Source organism: Pleurodeles waltl, chromosome 6, assembly GCF_031143425.1.
Source record: "Pleurodeles waltl isolate 20211129_DDA chromosome 6, aPleWal1.hap1.20221129, whole genome shotgun sequence".
NCBI lineage: Eukaryota > Metazoa > Chordata > Amphibia > Caudata > Salamandridae > Pleurodeles > Pleurodeles waltl.
In genome coordinates, this window is record NC_090445.1 from 1668521663 (window position 1) to 1668548431 (window position 26769).

General features: G+C 43.3%; 1 protein-coding gene across 1 annotated transcript in view; it reads right to left on the reverse strand.

Moving 5' to 3' along the window:
• Nucleotides 1–330: 330 nt before the first annotated feature.
• LOC138301315 (kelch-like protein 20) overlaps nt 331–26769 on the reverse strand; it is an 81842-nt gene continuing 55403 nt past the window's right edge. Inside the window, exons 4-8 of the mRNA XM_069241646.1 lie at nt 21760–21903; nt 18849–18982; nt 15356–15564; nt 10344–10450; nt 331–1307 (exon numbers count right to left, since the gene is read on the reverse strand). Coding sequence (XP_069097747.1) covers nt 1235–1307; nt 10344–10450; nt 15356–15564; nt 18849–18982; nt 21760–21903 — 667 coding nt within the window. The 3' untranslated portion in view covers nt 331–1234. The remainder of the gene's footprint in view (nt 1308–10343; nt 10451–15355; nt 15565–18848; nt 18983–21759; nt 21904–26769) is intronic.

Consider the following 26769-nt stretch of genomic DNA (forward strand, 5'->3'; position numbering starts at 1 on the left):
AGTGGGAGTCTGCATAAATCAAAAGGTTAGAACCGTGGCGATGGATGGTAATTGGCCCACAAGGAGGAGTCTTGGCGATAGAGTTCACTGAAAATACTGTTTCTTGGATGGTGAGTGCAGAAACGAGGCATATATACACCTCTTGGCACTTCCAAACATAAAAAGCATGAAATTAGTCCAGAAAGAAATGGACTGTTGGGTGAACACACCATAGTATGTGTAGCTAAGCAGTTGTTACTATGAAGAAGCAAGACAACAATAGGAATATTGTAATTCTTGAATGAGAAGTTAACCTAACCACAAATTCTAAATAATAATCCTTGAATCTGCTCTTTTTTAAGTGTCTTTATTTAAAGGGTAAGCAATTGTCACAGAAAAAATACTATGTATACATAATTCGCAAAGCAGCAGCCTCAGTAATACCGGTTAGCACAATGAAACTACAAATTAACGTGAAAGTGGCTCCAAGCTGTGATATACCTGATATACCTAAGTAGGAATAATACATATACATACGTGGGGTAAGGTGTACTGCAAATAGAACATAATAAAAGAACAAGATGAACCTGACCACCTGAACGAAATTATAAGAACCACCACACATTGGCTTTGTTTGTCAAGCTCAGAGGGGTTGAGAAGACTACTGAAGGTGACTTTGTGCTACGGCTTTTATGTCTAAATACCTTGATGTAAACAAAATGATAAAAAATAGAGGTGAAATAAGGTGAGAGGGAGGGGGCAGGTGACCCCCTTTTAGTCATGGATCTATTTCTATTCTTCTCAATTCAAAGGCTTACCATGATCTTGTGTAGATGTCTTACAGCAGCCTGGCCTTGTAGGCTAAGTGTTCTGCACCCTTTATAAAATGAGATACGTCCAGCTACACATAAATTATGTAGATGGAGCATCACTCTTCCAGTTGAGGTGGGTTCATCTCTGAGGACCAAACACACGTGAATCTACGCCAACAACATTGCTAAGGGAGGTGAATGGAGCCATAACTTTGAAGGCTCTATTCACAGCTTGGAATACCTGAGGCCAAGAGGATGGATCCTGTGAATCTCTGTAACTCTTCTTTAGCTTCTCTATCAAATACTAGCCTTAAACACAAAGTGATGTAGCTCTTTCCTTGACGAAGGCTATTTCTTGTTATCGTCCCACAAGGAAATATTATAAGAACTGGCTCAAGGACAATTCCAAAAAACAAAACTCTTCAGTGTGCACCATCACTTGGTCAGACAAAAGCATTCATTTCCACAACAGCAACCCCTCCCCCTGGATGTCGATTCTTCATATTTCCAAATGATCTGTAAAGAAAAAAGTGACAAAATACTTTTATTCCATGCATACAGGTGATTTTAGTGCACATGCTCACTTCTTGTGTTTGAGTTTGCTTTGAGGTATATTCTTCCCAAGAGTTGTTTAACCCCTTAAGTGCAGCCAACACCTGCACTTCCTCCCCAGTGCATGTGTTGGCCATTGGCTGACACTGAGGAGGTATATAAAAGCCCCTCTAGTTCTCTGCACCAGAGGGAGTTATTTCTGGGTTTTTTTAACATCAGGCTGCTTGGAAAGAGTTTCCTGAGCAGTCTGATTATGTTTTTTTTTTCTTTACTGCTTTGATGATCAGTGTGCAGGGCACTCTGATGTCATTACAGTAAAGTGAAAGTAAAACAAAAAAACAAGCCAATGGGCTTGTCTTTCTTTCACTGACTCCTTGCTCAGGGTCATATTTCAGTCACCTGAGCACTGATTTGTTTGGAAGAGGTATCGTTGGAAAGAGGAGAATAATACCAAAGTTTGACATTTCCAAGGGCTTCTGGGTAAAAAGACCTGGTGAAAGCCATGCAAGTCACCCTACCCTGGATTCCACTGGGTGTCTACTTTCCAAAAATGTGTAAGTTTACTAGGTTTCCCTAGGTACCGGCTGAGTTAGGGCCCAAAATCCACAGGTACTCACTTTGCAAAGAAAAAAAGTCATTTTGGAGTGGAAAAATGTGATATATCCATGTTGCTTTCTTCTCAGGACTTTAACGCTGGAGACGGCCTTTAATGGCCAGCATACCAGCTATGGCGGCTATGGCAGCCATAATAAACTAGGGATCCAAGCTGTTTCATTATAGAGTAAGGCATTTTACTGGTGGCCAGGAGCAGCCCTGTGCTGACATAGCTCCACCCTTTCTCCTGCTGATGTACCGTGACTCTATTTGAAGACCTGGAGATTTTAGCATTCCTTTACAAAGAATATCCAGAACAAGAAGTTGTTTATGGTGGTCTGGCTGTCCTCACTCCCTGAGCTTCTTACCTTGGTCACAAGTAATGGTGCCTAGTTAAGGGAGGTACCATACACTTCCACTTATAACCACCAAAATCAGGTTGTAGCACCAACAAATAAAAAAAAAGAATATAAAGATATTTCCAATAAACAAGAAATTAATGGACCTACAATAATAATAATAATAGTAGTAATAATAATCTTTCTCCTCTGGACCCTCTTTCCTTTGCTGATGCTCAGGTTGACATTCCTCTGCATCATGAAAATGATGATTTCTGGATTCCAGCATTTGCATAGTTTGGACCTCCGCAACCAGCATCCTCTACTTAAGTACATCGAAGACAATGCATTCACATAAACATGCTTGGATAAGACATGCAGGCCCAGTCCAAGGATCATTGGCCCTCAGACGATGTCATATGCCCACTAGTCAATGACATGCAGTACCCAGGAGCACCCACGTAGTCAGCACATAAGTAGGGGGAATTTAGAATTAAACTTTCACCAATTATCTGTAATCTGGGAAATGCTATATGATGAGTGAGCAACACTTTTAAGACTGGACACTTACTATAGAAAATCGACAGCTTTTCACTGTCCACTTTAAAGCATTCCCTAATAATTTATTTTACACCCCCCCCCCCCCTCTCCACCACTAATCATTTCCACCCAACACTCACACGGGAGCCTTCAAACCGAACCACTCTAATATTATGTCTTACACTTCACCCATATATAATGAATTGTATTAACTAATAGGATGCATAGATGTCTTGTCAAAGATCCTTGAAGACGTCATTGGTTTCTGTTTCAGTACCGAGCCACACATTGGGTTCTCTGCTATTGTTTCTGCTTTTTCTTATTATTTATCTAATGTATTTGAAAAACACATGCTTGCCATCAGACATCCTGGTGCTTTAGATAGAACTATTGATTGAGTAGCCACGTTTTAAGGCTTTCCTGAAATTGCAATAGTTTGACATTGGACCTTGGACATCTGATGAAGGCCTTTCAAATACAAATACATAATTTTATTTAAGTGAATTTCCAGCAGCAAAGTAACTAAAGGTTACACCACAAAAAGCATTGAGTTCAGACTGAACTGTATTTTTATTCAGATAAAAATACTCCAGTTAGTATTAGGAATTCGTTTTTCATGCCTCAATTCATTGTTTTCCTTCCTCTGCAGAAAATGTATAGAATGATTTCACTGTAAAGTCTTCTCTGGATAGCCAAGTGAACTTTCTCTTTGGTGGTTCAGGCTGCTGTTCATAGTCAGCTGGGCACTGTAATTCCCTTGTTCTGGGCCATCTCTAGACTGTGTTCAATAAATTACAGCACTGCAAAATATGGAGGCCAAGGTAGCTCTGGGCCTGCCCTGGCATGCCTCTTTTTCATCTGCACTGCATGGGCTACACTGGCTTCCAGTGGCTGAAAGGATTGTTGTTAAATCTCTTTGCATAGTACACCACGAGAATCATAATTTCGGTCCAGTTTCACTGAGGAAAAGGTTTAAGATGTACACTCCAAATAGGTCCTTTTCTCTATAGATGCATATGTTCCTCACAGTCCCTAAACTTGTGCTTGGTCTTTGGGTAGTGGTAGAGAGGTTATTGAACATTCTGTCCATTACCATTACTCTGCAGAAAAACACCATTTATTTGCATTTTATAAATGCTTGAAAAACTCGGTTGTACTTCTTATAATCCTTCTTCCAAATGGGAATGTTAGGATTGAGCAGATGTATGCGTTTGTACGTTTTGTGCTTTTGTAGGTCTTGTTGATGTAGCAGCTGTTTCCTCTCTCACTGCCAGAACACCTTTGTGATATTTGCATGCTTATAAGCTCTTAACATGACACAACATATAACATAAGAGAACATGGCATAAAGCTTAGGAAATAAATAAGTTCAAATCTTATCTGTATGTGCTTCTTCAATCAAAAGTTTATAAGCTTTGGCCATTATCCCTTATCAGGAGGCAGAGAATTGAATGGTGTGCTTGAATACTGGAGCCAATTTGTAATTTATTTTATGTCTGTTAGTCCTGGGATCCTTGGTGTGGTTTCCTCTAACTTTTTTGCCTTCTGACCTCCCATTTTGCTGATCTCATTTTTGCTGTCTGTAGGATTCTGGGCACTGTACTACTTCTAACCAGTGCTAAGTGCATGTGCTCTCTGCTTAAAACATGTTATCATTGGCGTATCCACAATTGGCATATTTAATTTACCTATAAGGCCCAGGGCCTGTAAATTAAATGCTGCCTGTGAGCCTACAGCACTGATTGTGCCACCCACGTCAGTAGCCCTTCAAACACGACTCAGGCCTGCCACCTCAGAGCCTGTGTGTGCAGTTTTCAACTGCCATGTCGATCTGGCAAGTTAGCTCACTTGCCAGGCCCAAACGTTATTTTATAATACTTTAAAGACACCCCCAACATAGGCCCTAGATAGCCCAAGGGAAGGATACAGTGTATTTAAAAAGTAGGACATGTACTTTTATTTTTTTTATGTCCTAGTAGGGAAAACTCTTAAATTCAATTTTCACTACTACAAGGTCTATCTCTCCAACAGGATAACATTGGGATTGCCTTATTACATTTTATCAGTGCAATTTCCAGTTGGGGAGAGATAGGACCCCCAAGTTAGGTGACTCTGGAATCACAATTTAAAATTACAACTTATGGTGAAGTCGGATTTTAAATTGTAATTCTGAAAATGTAACTTTTAGAAAGTTGACATGTTCTTACTTTAACCATCTGAAACCTTCTGCCTGACTCTGAAAACATGTCTGGGTGAGTGACAGCTAGGCTCTTGTGCCTAGACTCCAGACAGCCACACGTAAGGGTTGCATACCCCCCACATAGAGATTCTGGAGGCGAGTCTCCCTTACTTCAAAGGCACCGCTGGATTTAAGAAGTAGACCTCAGACCCCAGTAACTCAGTACACTTCTGGACTTGTGATTACTCTGCAAGGAAGAAGGACTGATGTGCTGCTACAAGGACAGCCACTCTACTCAGCTACTACTCTGCTGGACTCTGCTTTGCTGAGCTGATCTGCTGCCTGCTGCCCCCTTGCCTGGGAGTGAGAAGGACTGGACCTGCATCTCTATATCCCAGAAACAAAGTGAATCAAAGGACTTGCTGACTTGCCTCCTGTTCTTCTGGAACAAGCTTCAACCAGCTTCTCACCCCCAAGAGGTGCCTCTTCAGTCCTGGGTCCTTGGAAGTGGTATTTGGCTCCTGAAATCAAGCTTTTGGGCCCTCCGTGACCAGAAAGAGGCCTGCTTGCACCAGAACCACACCGCTCACCCTAAGAATCAGCATGAGCCTCCACAAGTTCGTCTTTTTGCACAGGAAGCATTGCCACTCCTGACCCCAAGGTTCCAGCCTGCCAATCCGTGACGCCCAGCCGACTCCTCGCGGCCACAGACCACCACCAGCAGTGCTCTCCTTGCTCCCGGCGAACTTCTTCCCCATCAAAGGGACTCTTGATTCCGTTTTTAAGGAGGTAAAACTTTAGCGGGACTTGTCTGGGACTGTATCAGACCCGCTCTCCATGGCGGCTGTTTTGAACATTTGAATTTCACCCGGTTTAGTGTGATCAGATAGCCCCAGTTGGCACTTTAGGCTTTTAAGCACTACATCTAAGTTTAATCCTTAAAAAATCATTTCTCAACTTCTATTTAATTGGATTTTTGTCATTTTGGGCTTGTTTTACACATAAAATTAAGCTCTATTTTTCTAACCAGGTGTGGTGTCTTTTTGTGTGGTGTTTTCACTGTTTGCAGTATTGCACAAAAACTTTACATAATGCCTCTTAAGTTAAGTCTGACTGCTCTATGCCAAGCTTCCAGAGGGTGAGCACAGGTTAATATAGGGTACATATTCGATTTACTCTGATTAAGATAGTTGTCCCGGCTTGGCAAGGGTGCATACCACTGCCAACCAGAAACACAATTTCTAACAATGTCCACATTTGAGAAAGAGTTTCAGAAATCTACTAACACTATAAATAGACCCAATCAGTGATAGTGATGGAGGAATATATGCCAAAGCATGGCAGGCCCTGTAGGTCTATTCTCCAGAGGCAAGGGTGTGGACACTGCACAGATCCCCAAAATAAATGCTAACTTGAATTCAATAAGCAATGTCTCAGCACAAAGTTTGTGGGGGTAGCATTACACTAGATGGGAAGTTGTGAGTAGGAAAACTGATTGTGGCAAATTGTGCACAGGAGAACAACTAATGCAGTGGTTAAATAGAAGACTGTTGCAGTACCAAGTGGTAACAAGGGTTTGCTAATGTCAAAGAGGTGTGTGGGCAGATCTTTGAACTATTTAATAGACAGAACTTGGTGACTGTGGCTATGAAGGTCATAAATTATGTCAGCCTCCTGCTGCTGTTAAACTAAACACTAAAACCCTTGGTAGAGGGTAAACAAGTGGTGGGCTTTAAAGAGAACTGAAGTAGGCCATGTGGTAGGCTGGTAGGATGGGCAGATATTTTGTACATCAGAGGAGCGTATCAATTAGCGCAGAAGGTCATCCATACACAGATGGCATTAGTGCAGTCTAAAACTGTGTAGTGATAAAAATGGTTGAAGGGTGAGAAGGAGCTAGAGATGTGAATGTTATCAGTGGAGAAATGATTCAAGAATCTGACTGAAGATATGATGCTGACATAACAAAATATAAATAAAAAGAGGACTAAGACCATTGATCAATGACCACTAGTATGGTGAGGATGGGAAATTCAAAGAATACTGCAAGACATAGAAGGGGTAATCATGGAGAGAGGAGGAAAACAAGTGGAAGGCTGTAATGGGTTCCCAAGAGTGGTAAAGGGGTCTAACACTGTGCATTGGATAAATGCAGCAAATGTGGCAGAGAGTTTTCTCATAAAAGACATATCATTTTGGTGGCCAGTGCTAATAAATGGACATGTGTGAAATTAGTCTCGATTGAGGGGAGGTTGTGAAGTATAGACGGGATAAATTGGAAAGGTTTAGAAAAAAAAAGCTCCAAGATAGTGTGAATGTTGATTCTGGAGGAGGTATCCACCATTAGTATACTAAGTCTACAGATAAACACTGCTGATTAAAACAATACAAGCAGAGTCAGATTCAAGACAGAGGTAGAATGCGTGGGAGTGAAGGAAGAGAACATTGTTGAAGAGTGAAAGGTCATAATGGTTTATTGGTCCAACACTTCAGAGAGGGGTGGAGTTGTGGCTAGATGTTAAGAGAAGATGAATAGGTCACCGACTGGTCTAGCTGGAGAAGCACAAGTTCAGTGTCCTTGATGGGATAAATACTGGGTTGGAGTGAGTGATAATGCCTTGGTGACTGCTTGCTTTGGATAATTCAAGGGTAGTTATAAGTGTTTTCAGGGCCTGTTTATATGTTTCTCATCTTTTAGGGTAGATTGTTGTAAGAAATTGAGTTACTGCTTCGTACCCAAGCAGCAACCACAATAATTATCAGTGTGAGGCACAAGCAAGCCCCAAATTGACCTTGTGCTCAACCCTCTGGTAGCCTGGCACAAACTAGTCAGGCTTAACTTAAAGGCAATGTGTAAAGTATGTATGCAGCACTGGAAACAGTTTAAAAGTTGAGTAGGTTTCAATAGATAAAACAAGGCCAAAACAACAAAAAATCCAATCAGTGGATTTGGAGATATGCAGTTTTAAAGATTTCAGAGAAAATAGTGCCAAAAGTCACTAAGCACCAACTATGGATATCTGGTCAGGCCGCACCCGGAAACAAAGTCACAAGTTCAGGCTTACCCCAATGGAGTGCAGGTTGGCTACAGGACCCAGTTAGGCCAGCTGGAAAAGAATACCTTCATACCGGTTGAGTAGCATTGTGAGATCCAGCATTGAGGATGTGTCACAAAGCCGAGGTGATGCGTCTTTTCCAAGAGGCTGCATAGCTGTGATGTGAGGTCCTAAGGCCTCATCATTCATCCCCTCGATGAGGATTGTTTTGCGAAGTCCAACATCAGAATGCGTCAAGCAGTCAAGGCGATGCATTGGTTCCGAATAACTGTGAGGCTGCAGTGCAAGAACCTGCATCATCATTAAGGCTGCCATCGGTGAAAGAATTGCAATTCAAGGGCCTGCATCAGGGAAGCTGTGCACAGTGATAGTTCTGAGGAGGGCTGCAAGGTTGATGCGTAGTCTGTGCACTGAAAGAGCCCTCACAGCAAGGCGATGTGTCGGTTCTGGTCAGGATTGCTCCGTGCAGCATAGGTGATGCCTCAGTTCTGCTGGTTGCACAGATGAGCTGGCAGAGCACTTTCAAGCCCACTTCAAATGGTCCAAGACTCGGTTGGCTCAACTTGGCATGGTAGTAGTCAGAGATGGCAGAGTCCAGGAGATGTGTTCAGGTTGTTGGAGCTTTCTACCCCTGAGGCTCTAGCCAGGAGGCCACCCAATTAGCCCATGGAGTCGCTTTGGGGTCCTTGGATCAACAAATGAAGTCCAAGTCCTTCTCACCCAGGCAAGAGGGTAGCAAGCAGTTCTTCAGAGAAGCAGTCCAGCAGTGTGGCAGCCCTTTCAGTAGCACAGCAGTCTTTCTTCCTTACAGAGTATCCATAGGTCCAGAAGTGTACTGAAGAGTGGGTGTCTGAGGTATTTATACCTGGGCCATCTTTTAAAGGGGGAGAAGCTCTAGGGGTTTCCCTTTAAAGTCCCCAGGCATCCTGCCATCCCTGCCCTAGCTCTAGACTAACTACAGGGGTTATGCAGCCCTTTCTTGTGGAAGCAGAACATAGCCTATTCAAGTGTAAATAGGGCTGTGCTCAGCTTCGCCCTCCCATCCTGCCAGTGATGGCCCATCCAAGCAAATCTAAGCTCTGCATTGTGTCTGTCTGTCTAGGAAGAGTATACAATGCTCAAATGTCAGCTACATCCAGAGACAAGCTGCAGGCACTAAATGTCAATGGCAGGAATATGCCAACTTTCTAAAAGTGGCATTTTCAAACTTGGAATTTAAAATTAGATGTCACCATGAGAGAGGAGTTTTTTAAATAGAGTTCCAAATACATATAACATGAACTGGTCACTTGCCTCCATTTGGAAAATATCACTTATTAAATGTAATAAGATAACTCCAATGTCATTCTACGGGAGAGGCCTTGAAGTAGTGAAAAACTAATGTGAGAGTTTTTCACTACCAGGACATGTAAAACTAAACAGTATATGTCTGTGTCTTTAAATACACTGCACCCTGCTCACTGGGCGGTCCAGGGCCTACCCTATGGATGACATATGTATTACAAAGGAAGGTTTGGGCATGGCAAAACTTTTATTTTGCCAGGTCGACATGGAAGTTTAAAACTTGCACACATAGGCTGCAATGGCAGACTTGAGACATGTTAAAAGTGCTACATAAGTGGGCAGCACAGTCAGTGCTGCAGGCCCACTAGTAGCATTTAATTTACATGCCCTGGTACAGGGAGTGCCACTTTACCAGGGACTTACAAGTAAATTGAATAGACCACTTGGGTATAAGCCGATTCTACCATGTTCAAAGGAGGGAGAAGTGCTAGAACTGGTTAGCAGCGGTAAAGCACACAGTCTTATAAGCCAGCAGAAATGGGTTCCAAAAACAGGAGGGTGAAGGCAAAATGTCTAGGAATAACTGCAGAAAATGCCAAGTCCAACAAGTGCAGATCTGGGTCTTGCTGCATTGCATATTTGGTGGATCCAGGTTTCAGAATAATCATCTCTTGCTTCAGTGACCTTTAGGAAAATTCAACTCCCATTTCCCACCCCAAAGAAATTAATTTTTTCAATCTGACTGTAGATCTTGTCCACCACTCTGGCCATGTCCTGTTTCAGTACTAGATACTCCGCCTTCTAGAGTGTCCTTCAGTCAATTTCAGTTGTGAAATACTTAAACAAGATGCATTAAAACAATATTACAAAAATTGTATTAACTTTCAGAAACAAATAGAAGTGTCTTTTTTCCATAATAGTAGATACCTAAATTAGTATTGGAATTCAGTTTACAATGATATTGGTACATTCAAGAGTTGCTGGAGGTCATAAAGACCTGTTATATTACCTCCATGCTCTTGATTCCGAGTCAAATGCTTCAACGGTTTGCAGGTTGACCATGCCATCAAACCCTCCTATTGCCATCAGGTGTCCGTTGGCAACAGTAAGACACACCTGAAGACAAGACAAATTGAACAGTGAGTTGTGGGAAGAATAGGTAGAGTGTATATACCAGGATTGAACTCTATGTGACTATTTTTAAGCCCTTCCTGCCAGTGTCGCAATGCTCTTCTACACATTTTATGACAAATGTGCGCATTATGTCATCGGGGCAGTCAAATGCATTTTTGGTTGAACAAATATTCATGCAGTTCATAAAATTTAATATAATTACAAACTGCTTAACACTTAAACATTTACTTTTTGGGAAAATATGTAACATTCACCAAATGATTGCCTTGTAAATGATCTAGTTTGGTGCCCAGAACTGTGAAACAAAGTTCAAACTAATCTGCCAGTCGTAGGATAATGTGGTAACGACTCCTGTGATCTCCAAGGGATCCTTTAGCAAATATTTAGGTAACATGAACACTACAGACTTCTCAGACTAACCATACCATGATAAGGTTATAGAAGCTTATTAGCTACTCTTGTTCTAGCTATACAGAGACCTGGCTTTGGCATGCCTCCAGATTAACCTTCTCAAGCTCTGGACAAGAGAGGAATAGGCTTTGATGAGTCTGCTTTGCATCATAAATGGGCTTGTGAAGAGGTAAGAATGCTGTCCAGATTGCCTACAAATCCGGCTAAATCTCATGCTGCTCAGTTCCAATAGTGCTGCTGAGCTTCTGTTCCCAATACTTGAGTACAATCGATTGATTTAATATCATTGAAAATGTGTCATTGCTCTTCCATCTGTTCGACCATTCTAATTTCAGTTACATGAAGAAGTGACTTTCCTAAGATCAATGTTTTTTCATTGTGCAGACGTTTTCATGACTTCTCCAGAGGTTCAAACATCCTAGGTTATGTGTCAGTAGTTCTGCAGTCCTATTTCTTTTTTTCTTGCATTCTGCTAAGTGTAGTGCCAAATTTATAATGAAAATAAGGAAAAAAGTACCCACAATGCATTGAAAACCCTGGATTGGTTTTGCTATTGGACATGGAACACAGTGCACTGCTTTCCTTAGAGAGTACTGATATATGTGAGGGTGGTCATACAAGGAAATTATTTCACTTTGGCCAACTTGGTTTGTTTAAAAATCCATTGATAATTCCATGCAGGGGAATAGTGGAGGTCATTACTGCCAGAGATTTAGTGACACGTTTTTAAGTCAAGAGGTCTACATCTTGTTGATTTGGGTGGTTTAGCGTCATGTTCATTTTTAAGTCAAAGCCTACCAGGCAGCACGGCTCTCTGGTTTGCTAAAGACATATGGGGGACTTTCGGAAGCCTTCCATGGCAATGCATTTCAACCATTGCTCATCGTTGGCTTTGTGGTTTGTAAGTCACATTTGCTTGCTTTATATTTGATGCTTTTATTTATTTTAGGCTGGCCAGCTTGAGTTAGTCCATCACTTCGAGAACAGCCTGTTAAGAGGGCTTCTTTATTCTTCCACAAAACAGGCCTTGAAATTATGTATTTATCTTGTCACATTTGCTGTACATTCGAAGATAGAGGTCAAATGTCAGTCTCTGTCTTCCAAGGGAGCTCGGTGTTTACTTTTCTTAATCTGATTTCAAAATGAGATGATTTATGTGACAATCCTGTTGGATGTTAGAAGAAAGGCTGTAGGATGTTATTTTTACTAGCCCACAACAATATTTAAATGCTTGTAAAGAAACTGTGCAAATATGTCAAAATATATCATAATTAGGAAAGCACAAATAAATCACTTTTTTGTAAATCTTTAGTGTACTGGAAATAAGTATTTTGATACACTTAAAATAAATCAATACACTTGGTGATGCCATTGCCACACATTATTGTTTGTATGCTGTACAGTTTTATCAGTAAATGTAATGGCTATTTAAATTGAAAATATGTTGTCCGTGAATACAATATGCTATCACACCATGCATACTCCACTCTATGCATCTCCACTCTACAACACTCTAGTTCACTCTATGATAGTCCACTCTACACCACAACACTGTACAACACACAGGGGCATAGCTTGGTCAGTGAGACTGGTGGGGGTGTGAGATTTAAACACCCCAACAAACACGCTAGCACAACTTGGTAAAATACATTAATTATGATGCAAAGCATGAGGGGGCTTAAGGGACAATGGGAAAGTATAGCAGAATGGATTGTTAGGGTTACTTAAAAGACAATGGGGGTGATTCTAAGTCTGGCGGGCGGCGGAGGCCGCCCGCCAGACTTCCCCCCTCCAGAATACCGCACCGCGGTCGGAAGACCGCTGCGGCTATTCTGTGTTTTACACTGGGCTGGCGGGCGACCGCCAAAAGGCCGCCCGCCAGCCCAGTGTAAAACTACCTTCCCATGAGGACGCCGGCTCAGAATTGAGCCGGCAGAGTGGGAAGGTGCGACGGGTGCAGTTGCACCCGTCGCGAATTTCAGTGTCTGCAAAGCAGACACTGAAATTCTTTTTGGGGCCCCCAGGGGCCCCGAGACACCCCATACCGCCATCCTGTTCCTGGCGGGAGAACCGCCAGGAACAGGATGGCGGTATGGGGTGTCAGAATCCTCCATGGCGGCGTAGCTTGCTGCGCCGCCATGGAGGATTCATTTGGGCAGCGGAAAACCGGCGGGAGACCGCCTGTTTTCCACTTCTGACCGCGGCCGAACCGCCGCGGTCAGAATGCCCAGCGGGGCACCGCCAGCCTGTTGGCGGTGCCCCCGTCATTTTAGCCCTGGCGGTCTTGGACCGCCAGGGTTAGAATGACCCCCAATATGTTGTGAAATAACCAGCAGTTTTAAGAACTTCAAGATAGAGATGATAGAAAGAGAGTGTGTGTGTATGTTTTGCCTGTGTGTGCTTGTAAAAATCCTAGGTGAAATCCAACAGCCACCTCATCATACCCAATTGAAAGCACCTCTACTCAACTATGTATTAGAGAATAGATTTATTACAGGAGTGTTACATCCCAAACAACCCCCCAAAACGATGCCCCCTGACCACACACTATGACATTCTACTCCCTTCTCTGCTACGCCACTCCACCCTATGCCACTAAACAACACTCCATGCCACTCTACATTACTCACTTCTGTGACACTCCTACTCCACCCTACATCACTCTACTCAACTTGATTCAATGCCACTCTACTCATCTCCACTCCACACCACTTTACTATACTTTACTGTACTTCACTGTACACCACTATACGCCACTCTATGCCACTGCTCTACAATACTCTACAATACTCTTTAACACACTACTCTCCTCTACACCACTCCATTCTACTCTATTCTGACACCCTATGCCACTTTATGCCACTTCACTCTAGGCCACTCCACTCCAATCTACTCCACAGCACTCTGCTCTCTGACACACTATTCCGTTTCACTCTACGACACTTTACTCCACTCTATGCCACTCCAATATACAACACTTAATTCTATGACACTCCACTCTATGACACTTTACGCTACTTCACTATAGGCCACTCCACTCTATGACACTTAACTCCACTCTACAGCATTTCATGCTACGCCTCTCAGCTCTATGACACTTTACACCACTCTATGCTATGCCACTCCATTCTACAGCACTCTACTCCACTGCACTCTAAGACACACTTTTACTCTCCACTCCACTCTATGCCCCTCCCCTCTAGTACACAACATTCTACTACATTCCACAATACTCAACTCTACTCTACTCTTATACACTCTCCTCCACTCTACAGCACTCTATGACCCTCTACTCTACGACCCTCCACGAAATTCTGACAATCTACGACACTCTTACGCTCTCTGACACTCCACAACACTCTATGCTCACTTTACTCCACTCTTTGCCACTCCATACTATGCCACTCCACTCTATGACACTTTACTTCATTCTACGCCAGTCCACTTCACTCTACGCTCTCCCCTCTACTCCAGTCTGACACTTTACTTCAATCTATGACACATTTCCTCACTCTGTGCTATGTCACTCCATGCCCACCACTCTACTTCAACTCACTCAATAACAGTCTACGGCACTCTATTACACCTTACACCACTCTACTCCACCCTATGCAACTCTATGCCACTCTACTACACTCTACAACACTCCACTCCATGCCCCTACACTCTATGCCCCTACACTCTACAACACAACACTCTAATCCACTCCACAACACTCTACTCAACTCCACGCCACTCTGCACCCTTCCATGACACTATGACCCTCCACTCTATGACCCGCAATGACAATCTACTCTACGGCCCTGCACTCTATTTCCCTCCATTCTATGACACTCCACTCTACTACACTCCACTCTACTCCACTCTATTCCACTCTACATCACTCCACTCCACTCTATGCCAGTCCACTCCATGCCAAACAACTCTAGACCACTCTACTCCACTCCACTCTACAACACTCTACTGCACTTTATAACACTCTACTCCATTCTACAGCACTTCACTATAAGGCACTTTACTCTACTCCATGTTACTCCACTCTATACCCCTCCACAACACTCTACTACACTCTATGCCCCAACACTCTATAGCCCTCTACTCTACTCTATTCCACTCCACTCTTCGCACTATACTCTACAACGCTCCATTTCACGACAATCTACTCTACTCTACAACACTCTACTCTACTCTGCAACGCTGCACCACACTCTACGCCACACCACAACACTGTCCCACTCCACTCTATGCACTCTACTCTGCTCAACACCACTCCACTGTACACCAATTCACTCGCCATTCACCTCTACACCACAAACCTTCAGTCATGCTGAACACGCTGACATACAACATGGTTAAAACACATTTCCAAAGCCAATGGCTCTTGCATAGGCAAGACCTATTGGTTTTACCAATGCTTGTTACATTTTGCAATACTCACAAACATTAATTACACCACACTGTTATATCTAAATTTACCTTATTCCGTTTGGATTTCATTGGCGTCAGAGGTGACCACTGATTGGATGAGGGGTCAAATCTTTCAGCACTGCAGTGTTCTATGATGTCATCACGTCCACCAACAGCATATATTTTTCCTTCAAATACTGCACAGCCTAAACTCTCCCGGCAGTTCCCCATTGGTGGGCAAGTGAACCAGGTGTTCTCTTCCACGCTGTAGCGTTCCACTGAAATGAAAGCAAAGAGCTAGTCACATCAGCAAGTGACATCAGCAATTTTTATTACTCTCCTGCTATTCCACGCACAACTCCCTTTTACGTCCCCGCAAGGGCAGAAGTGCTGCAGAGATGAGGCGATCTGCCATTGCAAAGGTGTCATCCACACAGCACCAGACAGTTGAGTACCCTGTGTAAACTGCCATATGCCTGAACTTAAGATGACAGTATTCTAAAACAAGCATTTGCAATGCAGTGGGTCTCGCATTTGATCGAGTTAGAGCTATTAGCGTTGTAAATTCCTAACTGGACTTTTCTTGCCACTTAAATTGAGAATGAAAAGTAAAACAGTTGACAGAAGTGAGACAATTCAAAGCACCATGGCCGCCATGAGCATGAGTGTGAAGGAGAGACACAAAAAGAAAAAGAAGTTTGCTCGCATTCAAACGTATGGGCAATTGTGCAATTATCCATGTAACAGGGGCAGTCTGATATGCGGTAAGAAAATCGCCCAAAGGGGGGACAAACGTAAAGCATTTGCCAATAATAACAAATGATTTTTGAAAGGCAAGCCCACTAATGAGTGAAAGTGATGGACGAGAGATGGGCATGGTTAAAAGCCCACAATTATTACAACAGGTCACAGCGCTTGCGCGCTCGACCTAAAAGGGAGAATTTATGGATGAACTCTGGTTTGCCAAAGTACCAGGAATGCAGAAGTGATATGACACACCTTTTGCAACCAGTCACATAGTTGACCCCTTTTCCTTTCCTGAGTCTCACAGTACTTGCTACTGAGAGGCACTATATGGTTATGTTGCTGCTGCTGACTGAGTAGTCTTGAGACTAGGAGTAGCCAGGGGCAGCAAACGAGAAGCCATGGTAGCACCTCAACCCCAACTAGAGCCCATGAATTTGGGGCCCATAAAATAATGCAATAGTTAGCCAAATTGCTGAAGTATTCGGATTCCACTAAATGTAAGTGTACACACAGCTTTCCTACTTCTCTCCCCAGGTCTTGTAGGTTGTAGAGTACAAGGGGCATCCTTTGACTGCAGTGCACTCTCCTCAACACAAAAGCCAAAATAAAACACCAAGTCCAGCTGCCCCATGGTATTCTGCCCCATTTCCACTACAACCCAGTGTAGTAAAGGTGCCAATTTGCCTGGAAAACTTTTTCATAACTCATCCTTAAAGACCTGGTTGAAAGTGTAATTACAGTCCACCAGCGAGGTTTGTGAGGTTCCAGAACTGTGTATAAGTGAAATTTGTGAGATTTCACATTATGCAATTCTGTGCGCCATTCTTGCGTAAAAAAACGTCTTGAGTGAAGTCAGCAGGAGACCGGTTCCCACAGAAAACGATTGACTGATTGATATGTTGTGCACAAACCAGTCTTATGGAAGAAGCGCGCTCAGGTTAAAGAGTGACACGAGATAATGGCACATCACATTGTGCTACAAAAGCCTAAGTTTGTCAAATGTCCATAGAATTTGTTCAAAGAGATAAAAATGAACTTAAATAATTGCTGTGAATGGCTGTTGATCTTTAAATTCTACTTGTATTTATTGTCAGCCAAAGGGACCAATTTCAAATAATATAGATGGATGGAAGACAAAATGGGAAGGATCCAATACAAACAACGTATCTGCTAACTGGGTTGACTGAAACCTGATTTTTGGACGACTTCGGTGGATTAAGGGCAAAATTTGAACGTGGGAAGCTTTTTTTAAATGCCTTTCACTGTGAATGTGGGAACACCAAAGGTTACTCAGGTCCATAGCCTGGAGGTTACAGTGTTCAGGTGCCAGAGTGAACTCAAACCTTTAGATTTCTGAGCACAAGAATATGTCCAAGGTCAGGGTGCGACAGCTACATATCATATCAGGACACGCAGAGTACTGTACCTCAAAAAACCTGCATGCAACAAATGTATTTGTACACTATTAACTCTGCGACCAGTGTGAGGTGAGGGGTAAAGGCACTCTTTCACCTGATTTTTGCTCTCTGGTCTCAAAATCAGTAGAAAATGTGTCGTGAACACATTACAGACTTGTAGCCAGGAGTATTTTTACCTTATTTTCACAATGTTCTGAATGACCAGCTATATCCCCAGTTACATTTAAATCCAGATTCATAAACAAGGTGGGACAGACACCGTTTTCACCATATATTCTCTGAATTTATTTGCCCATTTGTATTGTAAATACAAAACAAGTATTCTCAAAACTACTGGGTGTGGGGTTGGCTGCTAACCTCTTGGCTTTGACAATGTCTTTTTAATGTTTGTGCAAAGCGTTATGCTTTAGTGAAGGTTTATTTAAATAATTTAAAAAATAGTCTGCCTTTAAGTACACACATGAGTGGATGCAAACACCACTATCGTAGACAGTTTTTGTAATGAATATTTACAAACAAAAAAAATTCAAACATGGTTGTCCATGTGTGCACATGATTAGGCCGACATATTGTTTTTTTTGTAATAAAGTTTTTCAAAAACGAATAAAGATGGCCACCCTTGTATGCGCATGCATGTGTTTGTGCACAAATGGGTGGCCATTCTGGAAAGGCTTGAAATTCCATTTAAATATAGCCACCCGTGCTCGTGCGTGCATCTGCATCCAAGAGCAACATTTTGGAATGGATAAAAATCCCATTTCAGAAGATGGTGGCCACAAGCAGTGCTCACACGACTCAATAGAATATGCGGACGTGGTGACGAAGGCCTGTTAGTGACGCCTGGGCAGGTACCAGGCCCTCACAAGCTTCCAAATAAGTTTAAAAAACGGCAAATATAATATTTTCCTTTTTTCAAAAGAGACCACAATGGCGCACACGACCCTACCACGACCCTACCACTGAAAGAGACTAATTTCTGTGTGCTAAGGTACAATGCCCGTCTTAGCTCAAGTAAGCTGATCCTTTGCCCTTGTCTTAAGTTTTGACTGGTGGAAGCAAAATGTGAAGGACAACTGACAGATTTTGTGACTTTCTTTTCCAAGGTTGCTACTGCCATCTGAAAGTGAAAGGACGACCGTAAGAATGAGTGAAAACGTGAGCAAGCACTGACTGTGCGCACTGGTCTAAATCAGCGCAGCACCAAAAACAGGGGAACATCTGTGCGCACCCAGGCCTAGAACCAAACTAGAAAAAAAATGAGGCCATAAGTGTTGGCCTCATCTAGGTGCATGTGCAGAAATGGTTATATTTACGGCTGTGAATTTGATAGTGCCAAGTGTCTCTTGAAGACGCTTCAAAATGCCTGCTACGGCGACAGCTACGTGATTATTTCTTACCCGAGTTTAGTGCTGATCTGCCGTCCGAGCCTCCGACAGCGTAGAGGCAGCCATTCAAGGCGACAACTCCTAATTTCATGCGCCGGCTGTTCATAGGAGCCACCCTGAACCATCTATTTTCCTCCGCGTCGTACCTGATTGAACAGAAAATTAATAAGGAATCAAAGATTTTCGGGCATGTCTAATATGTGCTGCAAACGGCACGTGCACACTGGCGACAGGTTCCCAGGTTGCTAAGCCCTTCCCCCCATGACCCCTATCTTGAGCCATCATCTTCCCAAAACCCTCATAAATCCTCTCTAAGCATCATCTTTAACCATCACTGTTGCCAAGCAACTGTCGAGATCATCACTCCTTACGAACGGTCACATCCAGCCATGTTACTTGACAGGCACACATCCAGTGCTTAATTTGTGCTTGTTGTTTCCGGTGCTGAGCACCGGCACTTATTTTTCAGGGCCGGCGTTCAGTCTTCTGCCCCAAGCATTTGCTGCGAACAAAAGACCACTGGGAAAGACGGAGAAAGAGAAATACGAAAAAGCGTCACAATGGGAGAAAGCAGCAAAAGTGAGCTGAAAGGGCACGGAGTAGCTGTAAGTGGTTTGAAGAGGGCCGAGATGGCTTCTGGATTACACTGCCTCAGTATTCCGTGTTCCCACATTTAATTGCAGAAGCAGCATGTTTGCGAGTAGGGCTGTGAACACCGGCACGTTTAATTTACAAATTAAGCACTGCACACATCCTCTACACCCCCATCACAGGCACTCGCCCTTACCCATCATCCAATACATCCCCCCATCCTCAGCTGTGATCTTTACAATCGTCCATCTTCATCCGCCGCTCTTTAAAAGCACCCGTGCAGAGAGTTTAAGGCAGGGGCAGAATGAGCAAAACCCCTGCGGCCCCACCTTCCAAGGGGCACCATGGGAAAGTGATCTTTTATTCTTTGACCTCTGTCTATTCTATTGCTCTATCTAAACCTCTCAGCCTATCTCTACCTTTCACTCTGTCGCACTGACCACTGTGAATCATGTGTGCTTGTGTTAGCAGAAAATGTGTAATAACATTCAAGATTTGTTCTGTAGAGCCCCCAAAATATGTCTGGCCCGGGTCCCTCAAATCCTTTAGAGGACAATGCAACCACCCTCAGTCATTGTCCTTCACAAGCACCCACGTTTAACCACCACCCTTCACAAGCACCTGTCCTCAGTCACAGCACTTACATGCACTCGTCTTTAGTGCTCACCCTTCACAAGCACCCAGCCTCAGCCTTCTTCGTCTATAAGCACCCTTCCGCAGCCACTATCTTTTAGACACACTCATCTTCAGTCCTTGGGAGGCTCCTCCGTAATAGCGCAGGAGCATCGCCCCCCTGCTGTCAGGCAGGCAGTGACAAATAAAATGATATTGAAACAATGTTATTCTAATTTTATTTGTCACTGTCTCTCTGACATCTTGGAATGTAGGGCGGAGCGGTGCCAGGCCATAGGGAGGAGGAGTGGTGGGCACTGTAAAGTGCGCATATCGGTTTGGCCTGCCGTCTTAGTCCGGCCAAACTGACATGCGCACTTATATTTCTCGAACTTGACCGTGTTGCACAGCCAGGTTGGAGAAATGGCAGAGGCGCCCTGTGCCTGAGCAAGCGTCAAACCAGCCCGCTCCGGCCAATCCCGGCACTGCTCTCATGCTTGCTTTAGCATGAGACCACTGTCTAGATTATGAGCCTGCGGTGACTGCCGGGAAGAGAGGGAGCATCTGGCAGCGGGACCGGGAGCAGCAGCGGGACAGAGTAGCAGCGGCAGGTAAGTTAAAAAAAATATATATATACCCCCACCCTACACCCCCTGCGACAAACCACCGCCCTTGATTGGTGGTAGCCACCATGGCTTTAGTCCAAAGTATTTACAAACAGCCATCCTCAGCTATCACCCTTTAAAAATATCCATTCTCAGTCCTCACCCTTTACAAGCACCCATGTTTAGCCGTCCCCCTTTACAAGCACCCACATTTAGTCATTGCCCTTTACAAGCACCCATCTTCAGCTTTCGCCCTTTACAAGCACTCATCTTTAGCACTGACCCTTTACAAGCACCCATGATCAGTCATCGCTCTTTACAAGTACTCATCTTTAGCCTGCGCATTTTACAAGCACCCATCTTTAGCCATTGGCCTTTACAAGTAACCATCTTCAGCTTTCACCCTTTACAAGCACCCATGATCAGTCCTCGCTCTTTACAAGTACTCATCTTTAGCCATTGCCCTTTCCAAGCACCTATCTTCAGCCATCACACTATATGGGCATTCGTCTTTACTGCTCACTATCCACAAGCATCCAGCCTCCGCCTTCTGCCTTTACAAACACCCCTCCCGAGCCACCACCACAAGCACTCATCTTCAGTCATAAGCCTTTACATCCATCACCCTTTCCAAGCACCAATCTTTAGTTATAACGCTTCACGTGCACTCATCCTCAACTATCACCCTTCATAAGCACACATCTTTAGCCATAACTTTTACAAGCACCCATGTTCACATTAACCCTTTACAAGCACCCATCATCGGTCATTGCCTTTCTCAGTCTCTCATCTTTAACACTCGCTCTTGGCAAGCACCAATCCTCAGCCACCAATGTTTACAGGTTCCCATATTTAGCCATCATCCTTTTCATGCACCGATCCTAAGTCATTGTAATTTACAAGCAGGTAACCTCAGTCATCATCCTTTACAAGTACCCATTTTTAGCCAAAGCCCTCTACAAGCTCCCATCCTGGGCCATCTCCATGGACAAGTGTCCACATTTATCCATTGCTCGATAGAAGCATCCATAGTCCTTCATCAGCAGTTGCATGCCCTTATCCTCAGCTGTCTGCCTTTGACTCCATGCAGATTTGTACCTCAATGGATACAGTACCGTTCCACAGTGCTGAGGCAGGTTACTCCATCATGGCCGCCTACACAGTACAGGTATCCTCCCAGCACGGCCACTCCAACATCACTCCTGCCTCCGCTCAGTGGAGCCACATCGTGTCTCCATTCGTTGGTCTTGGGGCTATACCTTCAAGTGTAAGGAGTAAGAAAAATACTTTGTAAAAGAAATGCTCATGCAATACACACATTGTGCATTCATTCTATCAACGGCGGATGGAAATTAGATTAGACGTATTAAAGGAAAAAAACGGCTAAACCTGGACCAATCAAAGTCATCGGAATCGATTATTGGTGAACTGTAATGATTAAGGGCCCGATTGAGAGTTTGGTGCCCAGTGTACTCCATTGCAACGGTGACGGAGTACCATGTCTGCCAAACTCTTGATCCGCCCGCCCTATTTTGAGTCAAGTAGACCACCAGGTTTACGCCAACAGAGAAAAACGTACTCATGGTCCAATTTCGAACTCGGCGGATGGGTTACTCTGTCACACCGGTGACGGGTAGCCCGTCCGCTGAAATCTAAATCCCATAGAATGTAATCAGGCACTCAGCCAGTGAAAACCTTCCTTTAATGGCCCGAGGGAGTACAGGCCATCGAAGATAAACCAACCACCCTGTTTAGATTGGGAGGACGGATGTTTTTTTCCAGTGGTGGAGTTCTCCGTATGGTAAAGTACAGGGAAAAGTAAAGAAAAGTTTAATAAACTTGAAAAAATAGCAAAACTTTTTTTAGGTTAAATACTAATTTAAATAAAGTGTGTGTCTTTATGGCAAAAGTAGAACAAATACAAAATGCTCAATAGTTATTAACTTAATTTTGAATTAGATATTTAATTAACTATGCTACATTAATTAAAATATTTTTCTGAAGTTTAAATGAAAAAATCCAAACTAAAGTAAAAAAAATCATATTTTTATTATGTATTTATAATTCTTAAAAAGTGATGCATAGAAATAATTTAAAGTAATTTGATAATAGTTTAATTAAAATGAAAGTTCCATTACATTTTATATTTAAAAAAAAATATACAAATATTTTCAAACAAAATAATACATGTTTTATTTTTAGATAATTTATAAAAGATTAAATTAAATGTATTTATATTTTTAAACAATTTAAATAATTTTATTTGACATTCTTTCATATGTGTTTTTATTTCAAACCCCAACTTCACTATTTTCTACAGAAGAGTGTTATAGTACGAGTGGTTGGCCGAGAGTGGTGTTAGACTTGTGTCATCTCTGAACTAGAGTACATTTGCTGCTGATTTGGGTCTTTTTTATGAAGTAACATTAGAAGTGCAGTTTCTGAATAGCAACAAACTTACTAAAGTGCTTGTGGAGCTCGTGGTTGCTGGTGGGGCCTATTGCCACTCATTTTGGAGTACTATCATTTATTGTTTCCACAGTAGACATTTTACGAGAGCAACAGAGAGAAAATACACATGGGGGGGGCAACAGGGTAGGGGGGGAATGAATGACAGAAAACCCATCACAAAGGTGGAACTTGCAATAGTGAGTTAAAGTGGCAAGGTGGGTCTGTCAGTCAATTATAGAGGCATGAGGGGGATTCAAAACTATGAAACCTTAGTTTTTGGTCCACTGGAGCCAGGCTTCTTCCCCTCCTTACGCCTTCCTAAACCCCACCTTTTTTGTAGTGAGAGCCCCCCATTTTTCAACCACTCCCCGTAGTCGTTCCAACATTTGTATTGCCCCATAAAAAATGGAAGAAGTGGAGTTGGAAATGTGCACTTCTAAGTTTATGAATAGTATTTTGTAGTACTAGAGAAGTAGTACTATTAAACATACTACTAAATGTAGTTTGTCAATAGGTCCCTATGTCTGCAGGCACCTCGGTCGTAACTTGATGAACGGGCATAACTTCCACCCAAGCATGTTGGTAGTTCGCTTTATTAACTTGTCTGTTTTGCCAGTGCCCTCAGCCCGACTCCTACCCCGTCTTCCAGCCCCCCCACTCCCACCACCACACCACCGCCACTCACACACGCCTTTTGAGTGTGGTATTATTCCTTGTGCGGGCTGGATGTGATGTGGACTTACACGTCATATATACACTTCAAAGCCAAGTAATTAAGCTCTGCATTCTTGGTAAGAACTAGCCACAGTGCTACTTCTAAATCAAACCTTGTTGCATATTTTTACAACAAGCCCATCTTCATGTGGTCCCATGAAGTCTGGATCCAGACACGATGTCAGACAAGCTCACAAGACATGGGCACTTTTCAGAAGCATCCACTCTCTTCATCAGGGTTTTAGGAGATGTTGGATCTCAGCTTGAAAGTTTGTTTGTAACCCAACCTGCCTCAGCTATCTGCCTGGCCTGCCTTATATCAAGGACAGGGATCTTAAATACAGTAGAGCTGCTTAACGCATCGCCAGTCTCCCCTTCTATTGGAAGAATGCTTGATGTATGTGCCCAGTTCTATAGAAGTTATTCTTTGAGTCATATACTTCAAGCTGATCCTAGAGTTCCCTCTACAGAGCCTTATGGCTATGTAAGGGACTTTGGGGCTGCAGTCACTAACCCTATGGGGCTGCTTACGACCCCATGGGCAGATTTACATTTTCCTATGATTGAACCCACTTGTCTACTCATGATTTAAAGGTAAGTACTCCTTTAGCTTTTTCCAGTTGGACTAGTCATGAGCTGTTGCATCCTTGGCCTTTCATCAAGGACAAATGTCTTGTTATCTAACTTTCTGTGATGAAGTCAGGGATTGAAGGGTGTGCAATGTCACTTCCTTTGCTAGTATGATTTTGGTGGAAAAAAAATCACAGCCCAGGCTTGGCCTTCAACTCTTTAACAGTCTTTTCAATGCTTTATGTACCCTACAGAAGAAAATGGAATCCCAGAAAGGACTAGAAAAAACCTTCTAATTTACAGCACTCACTTCCTATGGATTTAAGTCATTGAACAAGCTTCAAATATGAGGCCTAAAGCCAAATCCAGAGCAAGACGTTTCAGGTCACTAAGCAAAACTTCCAGGTTTTATGGAATCCTGTGTTGACTACCTCATCTTTACAATTCTGGGTGATTTTAATTTTCATCTAGCACGCTTAAAGCAGTGGTTCCCAACCTGTCCGGGGACCTATGGGGGGCCGTGAAGCCTCCTCAGGGAGTCCGCAGCTGTTTAGAAAATTTAATAATGTGAACAGAATAGGTCCCCAGCTTTCAGTAATGACTCACTGAGGGGACCCCAGATTCCAATAGTGATTCAGTGGGGGTCCCCGGGTTCCAGTACTGATAAAGTGGGGTCCACAGAAGTCAAAAAGTTGGGAACCACTGGCCTAGAGGATAAAGACACAGAATACTTAATAGATAACCTCCAGAGGTTCGATCTTGTGCAGCAGATAAAATTCCCAATGCATGAAGCCCCTACCACATGCTTGATGGCATTTTTACTAACATTCCTGACTTAAGGGTTGGTAAAATCACGCCATTGGCCTGAACCGATCACTCCGCCATTACAGTCAAACGGACCAGCCCCATTCTGAGGCCCACATCCCCTAATGCCCCTGTGGTGTTAAAATACCCTCTTGGAAAAACATAGACAATTCTAAACTACAAAAACTGTCATACGGCACCCATCCCTTACTGAATGAGGATGTCGAGCAAGCAGCAGCTAATTACAGTGAATGGGTTGATACTGCCGTCTCTCAGCTAGCTCCCTTGAAAGTTAGGCCAAATCATAGGTCCTCACCCTCTGCTCCATGGGACTCCCAAGAGCTTAGAGAAGGTAAAAGAAAATGCTGACGCAAAGATCAACCCTGGACGCTGAATCACAGCTCAGAGGAGAAAACAAAGTACAAAAATATGATAAAAGAGTACAAAGTACAAATACATGCAGCTAAGACCAAATTTCTCATGGATAAAATGATGCCAGCAGGAAAATCCACTAAGGAGCTCCCACAATTCTGTTCAGTTTCAAAGCCATTAGGGAGTTGCCCTGGCTTCCCCTTAGGGCCCGAATTAAGTTTACGGCCCTTTGCTGGGCCCACAAGGCCTTGCATCAGATAGGTCCCATCTTCCTCCGAGAGATTTTTAAATAGTGTTCTCCTCATCACATCTTGTGATCTAGCACTGCCAGGTAAGTGATCATTCCCAGAGCCAATAAAACACACTGGAGAGGAAGGAGTTTCTCCCACTCTCCCTCCAAATGGTGGAAGGTGCCACTGCCTGATCATCTTAGAGCTCAGCCTAATCTCCTCACTTTTAGGAAACAATAAAAAACTTGGCTCTTCTCCTCCTCTGTCTGACTCTGTCTTCTGCTCCTCTGTTAATGTTCCTGTATCTTTAGGAACTATGACTCTGTATTGTTTTTCTGTCATAAAGGGCACTAGCGCCAAGACGCTGATTGGTATTTGCATTCTTTATAAATCTAAAAAAGAAATGACATCTATCTATTTCAGCACTTTCTTTACACAAACAACAGAGCTTATTTGAAGTCATTTGTTGTGATTCTGTGGCCATGTGTGGTGGCACTGTAGGACAGCTGTGTCCTAGACTGTACTGGGACTGTAGCGCCTCTGCTTTTTGTGACAGAAAGTGGCGTTTTATGCGGAAAAGTAGACCCGAGAAAAAACAAGCATAGGCAATGTAAATAGGACTTTCCTTTGCGGTCTACTAGCTTCGTCAATGGTTTTTAGACATGTTGTACAGCTTTGATGGGAATGCGCAGCATATCAAAGAAATAAAAAAAGGTATTTAAAGCAGTTGCATGTGTCATTTTGTTGGTGCACGGACCGCACATGCCCGCACCCACAAAATGATGCTTGGAGGAACCAACATGGTGGGTCCAAACAACACAGAGGGAGCAAATGGGGGAATGAAGAAGCAACAGGTGAATGAGCAAGGTGGAGCAGACAGAGGGAAGGCACAGTGGTGGGCAGGAAAAGAGGGAAGTAGAACTGTGGTAGGAAGGAGAAGTAAGGGGCAGGAGAGTAGGGTGCGGGAGAAAGAGAAGCAACACA